Source organism: Anarrhichthys ocellatus, unplaced genomic scaffold (genome assembly GCF_004355925.1).
Source record: "Anarrhichthys ocellatus isolate YVR2014 unplaced genomic scaffold, GSC_Weel_1.0 scaffold7, whole genome shotgun sequence".
In the NCBI taxonomy this organism is placed as follows: Eukaryota; Metazoa; Chordata; class Actinopteri; order Perciformes; family Anarhichadidae; genus Anarrhichthys; species Anarrhichthys ocellatus.
The window spans coordinates 6,108,472-6,119,461 of record NW_022280037.1 but is presented as its reverse complement, the minus strand read 5'-3'; the positions used below and the strand labels follow the sequence as shown (position 1 = coordinate 6,119,461).

Genomic DNA, 10,990 nt, shown 5'->3' with positions numbered 1-10,990 from the left:
CCCCCCCCCGTCTGTCTCCTGTGGGAACTGTGGTAGCCTACAGAGCTTCTCAACGTGTTTCTTTACTTTCTCATGCTGTATGGAGATTTACTCTTTAATAATGAAACACAGGGAGAGGCGGAGCGGGATCTGCAGTGCCCCACAGATCTTCAAAGCTCCTCTGTGGCCGGGGAAGCAAAAAGTACTTCATCATTAGTGTCAGATACCTCAGTAGGCACCAGACCAGACCCCCGGCTGGATTTTAGGCTCGGCTTTAAGGAGAAGCTTTTGTCTTTTTTTTTTTTTTTTTTTTTTTACATGTCTGACAGAAAATCCTACTTTCAGTAAATCTGATGAAAAGCATGTCACGATGTTGACCAACCTGTTTGCCCAGATTTCTTTGAAACTCAGTGCAAAAACATGACAACAATGACGAAAGACATTGCCAAAATCAACACGAGAGCAATCAGTTGCACCTGACAGAAGGCAGCTGGGTGGGTTTCTCTTCTGCTCGCTGTGTAATCAGAGAAACCTCAAACAATACAAAACCATTAAAGCCAGTGCTCTGAATTAACACTGATTTACAGGCACACTCAAGTGTAATTACTTTGATTAATTAATTACAAAGGTTGTCTTGGCTTTTAAATACAGCAAATAAGCCTGGTTGATATACTTATGCCAATTTATCCAGTGGCACTTGGATGAGTGATTACGTTTTGTTTCGTTACAATATCATTTATTTTGTCGAAGGCTTAGATTAAATCTTTCTCAGCTTCAAACAAGAGACGTTCACCGATCCTCGTTCACACAGGGACGATGTTTTGCTGCTGGAGGACACATCGAATGCATCGTCTGAGACGGCGGAGCAGTGGCCGCCACACCGAGCCTTATTTGAACTGCATTGAAACCTCGTCACAAGCAGGAAAGCACAGCGTGTCAGCGCCCTGTGAGGCCCTCTCTCTGTCACACTGCATGTTATTTCATCTGGTCTCGTTTGCAGTGTTAAGGATGCAGGGGGTCAGCGTCAACATTTAGCCTGTTACCACATCTATAGAATCTACAAAGACCGAGCACAAATTACTGATAACTTTAAACTCATTAAGGCTTTCCTGTCGATTCAAATGGACACATTCTGTCTATGTCATGCAGAAGAGCTACAAAAGCTTGAGCTTGTGCACACTCGGTAATGAGGACTTTGATGCTGCAGTCTAGGTGTGTTTGTGATGCGATGTGCCCGTCTCCGGCAGGTGTGGGATGGAGCGGAGAGCGGGCGATGCCTGAGGGTTTACACCTGCCATTCGGGAGCTGTGCGTGACGCCCGTTGGACCCCCTGCGGCCGGCAGCTTCTCTCTGGCTCCTTTGACAACATGGCTGTGATCACAGACGTAGAGACGGGTGAGAAGCAACACTTCTATCTGTAGGTCTGACGAACACGATGTCACAGAACGAGCCGCTGTGAAGTCATCTGCAGCTGAACTACACTGAACTAGAATGACTGTGGTGTAGCTTTTCTATGTTTCTAAATAATGAATGAAGTTGCATTCGAACTGTATTACATTTACTTTGTTAGGTTTCAGTTTTAACTGCATTTGGGTTTAATATTTCTCTCCAAGTATATTTCTGGTATTGTGGGAAAACAAAACGTCTTACAAAATATTTTACTTTTAAGTTTAGTTTTTTTTAATCAAAATTTAAAGCTAGTTTAGTAATTTATGTGTAGAGTGATTCTGAATTGCCTTTGGGCCCAAAACTTGTTATAAACGCATTGTTTAAATTCTCTCTCTAGTCGTGAGACATTTCAGTGACATACTTTAAAATCTCTAGAGAGAACGTCACAACATTTTTTACATTTCCTTTGTCTACTTATAACTAAATCCACTTAATAAATTGGCTCATTGTGTTTGTCAGCCCTTTTGCGCGATCATATAAACCATTCAAGGTGACATTTACAGCTGATCCATAATTTGGTTTGCTTTGGAAATGCGCTTCCTTCTGGCCAAGCTTAACATCCTGGCAGAGAGGATAAGAACCGATCGTACAAACAATCTACAATAGGGACGCTGCTTGTTCAGCACCTCACTCATTTCCTTCACCTGAAGCCATTCATCAATTCCTACACAGCTGAAATAAAAGAATGTTGGTAAGAAGAGTCACAGAGAATGATCTAAACCCTTGCTGTTCCTTCATCAACATTTAGTATGTTGCCGTGTTCATATATGTAGAAGAAGAATGAGCCAACATACGATACACATTGTTTTGAAGCCCCCGTGGCATCTGCATCTCTAGGGTCAACACATTGCTTCGATGACTTGCTGCCGTTTGCACTTCCCCTCTCAGCATGTCTGTCAATACTGCCAATAAAGCCTACGGATAATAGCTTGGCCAGCCCTATTAAACACACAGGCAGCTCCAGGAAGGGGATCAATAATGGATACATCGCCACAGGAGCAGCCACCATGACCTTACACCGGAACGTCACAAACCACAACCATAAACAGCCATAAATAAACCAGTATTTTGGTCTTTTATTTTGGTAGCCAGTGTTGCTTTGCTCAGCGCTGTCGGATGTCCTCGTGCGGTCAAACAAAACGGCTTTGAAGTAATGTCAGACAGAGAGCCCGTACACATCAATCCTGCACCAACCTTTCTGTGTGTTATGATGTTATCTATTTATTTACAGATTTGTATAAGAATTGAATAAACCATATTGTTCTGAGGACAAAATTTGGGAGCATTAAGCATTCCTATGGCAGCACGAAATAAAGAAAATTGTATTTTGTTGCATATAAATATAGGAGTTAGGAATTCCTGCCCTTGTGCACAACCTCGTCACTGACAGTTTAAAATCATATTCACGCAGTGAAAAGAACGCAGAGGCCAAGCTGCGTAATATGCCTCCATAATCATTGATACACAGACATAACTATGAGGTTCTCATCCCATCTTTCCAGAGGATGACGCACATGACGCACTCACAACAGGGCCACACCGAGGGGCTGGCGTCGTTATGACGGTGATGTTTGAAAAATTAATGAAGCTCCCAACATTGTGTTAACACTCGATCTTACCAAGAGCGATGGGACACTGAGGGAGCTGAGTGTTTACTGCATCCCACTGTGATCAGGATGAATGTGATCTTTACCCTCTTCACAGTAATGCAAAGCCCCTCAACTCCAATAAGGAAGGCAGCTGGGCCTGGTCTGCTCAATTGCGCTCTATTTTCGAGATGTCTGCAGGCACTTTAATCATCAGTGAGAGTCTTATAGGACACCTGACCCCTTATTTTACGGCAGCATACTCTAACCACATGCTGCACCAATTGGTATGCTTAAAGAGAAATGGAATTATAAAGGAGCCTATGCATTCGGAATTGTGCGTGCACCCATTTTCCTTGGCCATCTTTACTGTTGGTCCCTGTGTCCAATTTAATTTGTAGAGTCTTATATCCACTCTCAGGGGTCCACAGGCAGGCTGCAGAGGGAGAGGAGTTTATAAAGAGGGAGAACAGGTTTAGGGGCATTATGCAAAAAGGAGGAGGGGAAGAATGAGAGAGAAAGCAATCAAAAGAGGCAGAATGAATTCAGAGACAGAGAAACACAGAGAGCAGGAGTTTGGGAGTGGAATACATTTATTTCACCTGGAGGGCATTAGTGTGAAGTGGCAGGTGTTGTCCGAGGCTTTCATCGTGTCACGGTGGAAGTGTCAGTCTGTGTAGGTGTATGCAGAACTTGAGTCTTCTGTCCAGATGCCTTCAGGCATTGGCAGAAAAGAGATCGTCCTTGTCTTTCCAAAAAAGCAATAATCCACCGAGATAGTGCCAGTACAAGAGGGGGCTTGTGTGTTGCTCTTTCACCTCCTGTTGGTTTTTGCAGAATTGTATTTCGGTGAATGTAGCTAAAGGCTTCAACAATAGTTTACACCCTTGATACCTCCATCACGCGTCCAGGGAGCTATTCAGTACAATATGGCTGTAGAAACACAGCTAGCTTAAGCACTGCAACCCAGGAGACAATGCATGCAGCAACAGCACACAGAGAAGCCTTTACTCCAAATGCCACCAGCAAGCATTCATGTTACATTCATGTTACAGTGAAACCTGCTAGGTTGACACAGGTTTTACTTCATTTTTATTCTATAGTGACTGACGCATTTATAACTCAATTTAGTGCACATGTAATAATCTTAAAGACGTTGGTATACTTCTTATACTGATGATATGATTTAAAAACGTCCAACATAAGGCGGGATCTGTTTCAACTGTCCCCGCCAGAAATAACGTCTTATTCAAATCCAAGTATACAGATGTTGCACTCTGTTATGCCGCGTTGTCAATGTGAGAGTGCTTATTGAACACTTGATCATTGAAACTGATTCAAGCCTTAATGATCGAGGTACATTTCCTATCACGATGCGTAACCACCTCCTATATGTAGCTGCAGGTTAGTCGGTGTTTGTCAGTGTTTCAGACTAGTTACGAAAATAACCTGTAAGCCTATTTTAGGACTATTACTTGGACATGACTTGTCAAAACCAAGTAATATGTTTCTAACCTTTGCCTGTGTTGCAGGGACAGCACCCTGCTCTGATGGATTCGATAATGAGGCAGAATATCCATTTCATCCCCGCTTCCCTCTGCTCTAAGCAGCTCGTCCCAATCGCCCCTATAGTGTCAGCTCAGTGTAGTCATCCTGTGTGTGTGTGTGTGTGTGTGTCAGCTCCTCAGCATGATCACAGTTCTTTTAGGACTACAAAGTCAACCGTCGTGAGTGGAGGGACATATCTCTGCAGACTTCCCTTATCTACCCTCTCAAGCAAGCTAATTAATCTTGCTTAACTAAACAGGACGAGGCCCTATTTATTTTGAGTGTTGATAACTCATTGTCTTGCCAGACTTGAGTTTAAAATTACGATGACAGATCTCCGTATCGCTATGGGTAAGCCTATTAGGCAGGAAGTGTGAGTTTGACGAAATTGCCTGTTAAAGCTTCGGATCAATGCAATTGAATTTGGGAGCATGCTGGATCGCCATTAAGAGAAAGAAGGTCTGTTTTTACTGCGGTTTATTAGCTGTGACTCGTGCCCCTTCTAAAAAGACTTGGTAGGAACATACTGGAAACGTGTGTGTAATGAAGTGCATTTTGTTGTGGGCTTAGACTGCTTTGGATGGGTTTATGTTGTTTGTTCTATGAATTAATGAGGAGCTGTTGAACCCCGAGGTGTTCTACTTTGCATAGCCTTTGACGGGAGCTACTGGCTCATAGTCTGGTTTGGCTCTTTATGTAGCCCTCTTCATTGTTTTCCCTGGAAAATAATTTTCCGGCGCACAATGACGGGCTTAATTGTATCTTAGCCCCGTCAGTGTTTTTCTTTTGTTTTTAAGACATTTTTAAATAGATCTTTAGATCAAACCACCTCAAGCCAAAACAGTGTTTTATTGTTATGGTTTCTCATTGCTACGTGTCTTCGTATTATTTTTTTGTCTTGAGCAATATTTAATCAAGTAGCGTTTTAGATTCGTATGATGTTCTGCTGTCTGGAAATATCCCAGACACGCTCCTGCCAACGTGCTGCAACCCCGCACACACAAGCTGTGCCATCTTTTAGATTTTTGGTCGGTCCCATCGCCCCGCCATCACCAGAAGGAGTTAGAAGACATACTACAGTTTAGTTGTTGAACTGCTCTGGGGGCATCCAATGATAAAAATAATTTCATTGTATCATAAGAAACTATCCATGGTCTATGTGAAGATCAAAAACTGATGGATGTAGCCTATAAACAAGCTTCTGACCTGGAGCGATCAGAGAAAACGTCTCATCCATTTATTTAGTTTAACGTCATTCTTTCACAACATTTTAGAAAGTACACTGAGTTGGGAATACAATCTATGGCAACCACTTGCAGCAAGATTTGATGTATCTTTTGCTACTGAGCTTCTTTAGGAATCACTGTTTATAAGCAAAGGTGACGGCAAAATGTAATTACACACAGGAGTCTAATGGCTGCTGGCACGGAGGATTGGACACAGTGCACTCAATCAATATACCAAACACAAGTCTCAGCAGAATTCGAATTAGTGGAAATGTAGTTGAAATTTATAATGTGTTTAGTTTAGTCTTGACAGCTGAGAAAGACAAAATGTGTAATTGAGCTTTTGATGTCGCTCAAACTGCAACAGGTTGTCTTAATTCATTCGTTTATTAGTCCAAGCATTTAATTCCTTTTGAATGTGTAGAAGAACACACACACAGGATGTACTTCTCTTTCTTCACAATCACAGTATTTTGAACACATCAAAAAAGCTGAACAACACTTACAAACATATATTGGTATATTGGTTCGTTCAGACAGATGTGTGCAGCAGCAGAAGGAAGGATGCTCCTTGGGCAGAGATTAAACAACAATAAGCTTTGCTTTGCTTTTTTGCTTTGGCCGCCCCGGCAACTCAGGGAGATGTTGGGGCCCAGAGAAGACAGAAACCAGCCAGAGGTCAGAGGTGAGCTGGAAACGAGTACCTCGGAGCTGAGTAGGCAACGCGCTCAGGTGCAAGCACTGCATGCTCTCTCATATACACACCATCAGGATGTTGAACCGAAAAGCATCACTGTTTCTTTACAAGATGCATCGTGTGGAAAGCAGTGCTGTTTACATCACATGAAAGGCTTCATGTTCTTACTGCAAATGTCAAAAATATCAACGTTGTTTTGTTTCAGAAGACTATGAAAGAAATATCTTTAATTGCAATCTACCTCTGGAAAAGATGACTTCATATCTACAGGATAAAAGATAAATATTTGGTCTTTGAAGACATTTGGGGTCTTTATTTTGTACAATATAAGGGCAATGTGTTGTTGATTTAAGTACCACCCTGCTTCAGAGAATCCTGCTGTAAAATGTTGTGTATCCTATATCATCAATTAAAAGTAACTTAATATATGAGTGCAAGATGTTCTTATCATAGGAATCTTAGCTTTTAGCACACATTCTAATATATTTACAGATCCTAGTGTGTAATCCAAGAGTTCGCTGCTGACGAGATGATTGAGCTTCTTTTCTCTCTCCGTCTCATTTCTTCTTGTCTGTAGGGCAGCAGGTAGTGAAATTGGACAACCAGTTCAAAGTCATGCGCGTGGTCCCGCATCCCAGCAACCCAGAGGTATTCCTGTGCGGTGGCCACAGTTCAACGGTCAAGGCCTGGGACTCTCGCAGCTGCAAGGTCAACCTTATTACCTCCCCCCACAGTAGATTTATCATTTTTATTGACTCTGGTTCACAGACCGTATACATCGAAGGCGGGTAGACTTTAAACACATGCTCCTCATCTACAGCTCCCTCCGGCACACCAGTTACACACACTAGTACAAACAACGCAGTCTTCATTTGGCTGTGCACCCATGCTTTATCTCACTAAAAGGATAATAATGCTGTATGCATAGAAGCAACACCGTGAGTTATCGCGCTAATTGTTCAAAGCAGATTTTAATTTCATTTGGGACTCATAAGTTGTTCCTGTGAAGCTGCAACCTAGTCTTGCTATTAAGCTTAATGGACTGTTTTATATGATAATCCTATTCACCTCCTTAGAAACTGAGTGCTCTCACAGCTAACTGAATAGTTTCCCTGCAGGTTTTTTAGATTTAATACAGCAGGGATTGCTTCTGCCAGTAGGTGTCAATGTGAGTTACAGAGTGAGTGTCGACCAGTCCTCAGCAAATCGGTTTGCTGAAGCTATAGCGCCCTGGCATCCTGTCAGTCTCAGTCTTGGGCTGTGTTCTTCTTGCTTTTGGGGTGAAATGATCCTACCAGATAAAACGGCTCACAGGAGCAACATTAAATCATCAATCTGAAGTCTTTCCAAAAGGTCTACAATGTTACGTTAAAACTCATTGATAAGATCAAGAGTTTAACGTTTGGCTCACGTTACAAAGCAGAAGGAAAGTGACAGCTAGTGGTCAGAGGTTAAATTGTCCGATGTTGAGGGTAGCTACAAGCTGTTCGCTCTGCAGCTCTGAAATTAAACCTAATCCAATAAAGAAAAATAGCTGCTGCCATCACACAGCAGTAAGACCGGTACAGGTGTCTCCAAATAGAGAGAGGGGCTGTGTTCAATGTACGCATGTGGCACGACAGTGGTAACTTCAAGATGTGGTATAAATAACTACTTGAGATTCTTCACACAGTAATGCTTCCCACTGTACCATAGATTGAAGAGGATTCCTCCTCGTCTTCAATAAGAATTTTAAAGGGCTTGGTGCTAATTTGTGTGTTTCCAGGTGGTGAAAGTGTACAAGGCAGGGATCCAGCAGACCCTGGACATGCTGTTTCTGAGAGGTGGTGTGGACTTCATAACGAGCTCTGACTGCGTGAGCAGAGACTCTGCCGACCGCACCCTCATCGCCTGGGACTACCAGACCACAGCCAAGGTCTCCAACCAGATCTACCAGGTAGAGAAATGTGTGTCTGTGAATGAGGGAAAAAAAAAATCAGTATTTCTAGAGTTGAATTAAGGATTTATTGAACAGTACAAGAAGTCCCCGGGGTCTTGTAAATTGTTCATATTATTTAATATGTAGGATGGACAAAATAACAGGAACAGTATACAATGCCATTTAATACAGCACAAACTGTCGCCTCAGAAATAACCATAGTAGACGAATTGCATGATATGATAAAGCTTCAAGTACCAGAATCTGAACATAACGCTTTTTCCAAATAATGATCTAGTTGACATGCAGCTGATTTCCCCCCCCCCCCCCCCCCACTCATTTGGCCACCAGGAGCGATACACGTGCCCCAGCCTGGCTCTCCACCCACTGGAGGAGTCTTTTGTTGCTCAGACTAATGGGGACTACATGGCAGTGTTCTCCTCCCAGCAGCCCTATAGAATGAACAAGAGGCGGCGATACGAAGGACACAAGGTCAGTAACGACTGTGGCCTCAGGATGGGGGGGGGTGTTGACGCAGGCCTGATCAATACAGAATGTACACTCGCACAAACAACTTCAGCAATATCCCACAAAACTGTAGAAAGGCAGTAGAATAAGCTTATACACGCACAGATGCAACGTACAAAACATATAGCTGACATGTACCGTAGATCCATAACCTGTTTCCTCCGCAACACCCTCCCCCAAAGCAAACACACTAAGTACAGAACAATATTTCCACTGAGGAAGGCAAACAGTGCAGATTATTGCTGGCAAATATAACTGAAAGCACGATGAGCTGCTACAGTGGTGTGTGGTTTGTTGATTCAAGAACAATGGAGAGGAAACAAAGTGGTGTCTCACATTCTATGTCCTGTTTTTTCTCTGGTGGCCCTGAGGTGCAAAACACAACATTTCAAATCAGTAAAACAGAAAATTCAACATTCCAGAAACACAAAGACATTTAATTTCTGAACCTTTTTCATGTTTTCTTACTACTTTAAAGCAAATACTTCTAGTATAACTGTTAGCAGCCAGTGTGTCTCCTTTAATGTGATTGTAAATACTCCAGATGAAGATTCAAAGTTATCTGTTGCTCTAAACATTTATCCTGTCGATACTGATCCTGAAGAAATTCGTCCTAATTCATTTCTAGGGTAAGAGAAAAGGGACAAAATACGAGGCCTCAGCATTGTGAGTTAGACAAACCAAGTGGTTATCTTATCTAGAGTTACATTCTCTGTTTTACATATGTACACTACACACCACACGGGGGCATGTGAGTGTTAAATATATAATATAGACTGATATAGTATTATAAGTCGCATGGTCATTGTCATTTTATGTCATAATGCTAGTTTCATCTGCAGCCACCTGTATTATTATACTACTGGTGATCATTAAACACAGTAAAGAAGATTGCATTTGTTTCTATACAGAGATGCTTAACAGTGTGGCATACTATTATAGATTATTTCAATTTCACTTTATGTTGTTTTTATTGATTTGTGATATAGTATACTTCCTGGAAAGTCAATTGAGAAACAGTTTTAAAGATTAAATAACCAGATCAGAATGTCTGTTAATCTAATGAATGAAATGAAACCGTCTACTCTGATACAACCAGAGATGTTAAAAACATGCATGCTATTTCAACATTTAGGCTGCCCGAGTCTGGATCACAATCCAGTTGTTAAGCAGACTAATGCATTGTAATGGACACATATATTGACACAGTATACTCTCGTTCTAGGTTGAGGGATACGCGGTGCAGTGTGAGTTTTCTCTGGATGGAACTATCCTGGCCTCAGGGAGCTCCACCGGCTCCGCTCACTTCTACGATTACCACAATGCTCGTATTCTGCACACTCTCCACGCCCACAGCCAGCCCTGCCTGTGCGTTTCTCAGCATCCCATCCTGCCCGCGACTGCGGCCACCTGCGACTGGGCCGGTGAGATCAAGGTCTGGCACTGAGGACTGTGAATGAACACGTAAATATGGACTGAAAAAGACCAAGAGAAGATTATATGGAAGTAAAACCTTGTGTGCACATCCATCTGAAAGACTTAATCTCCCATAATCTCTGTGCATAAAATGATAAGAACTGGGCAAAACAAACCTCTCTATGGTGTAAATGTTTTTGTAAGCATGTCCTTCTTATTTGTCTAATGGTTTTAACATCCTGACAGGGAAAGATACACTGCGTGAGATAAACAGAAGTATGATTACAGCTCAAAGAGTGAACTATTGTGAAGTGGTAGGCGGTAGCAGTTTAGGTGCGCACGCGCACACACACAAATAACTTTAATGAGTTTTGTAATCAACTTTCACTCTAAAAACAGCATGGGACTTCAACATCATGCTCTTGAAGTTTTTGTCAAAACAAAAATAAAAAATCTCTTCAGGCATTTTCTAATCAGTAGTGTTTTTCATTCCGCATTCTGCATACACATCACTTCACTCTGTGCCTTTTTGTTCTCACTGCTCTGATAATGACATTTTATTTTCACACTGGCAGCTTAGAAAATGACAGAGCGAGACGACCACAAAAACTACAGAAAATACGCATCTGTCAAAACATTGCCA

The 10,990-nt window shown here is 42.1% G+C and overlaps 1 protein-coding gene across 2 annotated transcripts in view; it reads left to right on the top strand.

Annotated features, from left to right (window-relative positions):
• The window catches only part of wdr25 (WD repeat domain 25), a 14,980-nt gene extending 4,168 nt beyond the window's left edge, over positions 1–10,812 (top strand). For both annotated transcript variants that reach the window (XM_031847885.1, XM_031847886.1), the window contains 5 exons: positions 1,227–1,374; positions 7,063–7,193; positions 8,251–8,421; positions 8,755–8,895; positions 10,157–10,812. In XM_031847885.1, the coding sequence (XP_031703745.1) occupies positions 1,227–1,374; positions 7,063–7,193; positions 8,251–8,421; positions 8,755–8,895; positions 10,157–10,378 (813 nt within the window). In that variant the 3' untranslated portion in view covers positions 10,379–10,812. The remainder of the gene's footprint in view (positions 1–1,226; positions 1,375–7,062; positions 7,194–8,250; positions 8,422–8,754; positions 8,896–10,156) is intronic.
• The last annotated feature ends 178 nt before the right edge of the window (positions 10,813–10,990 follow it).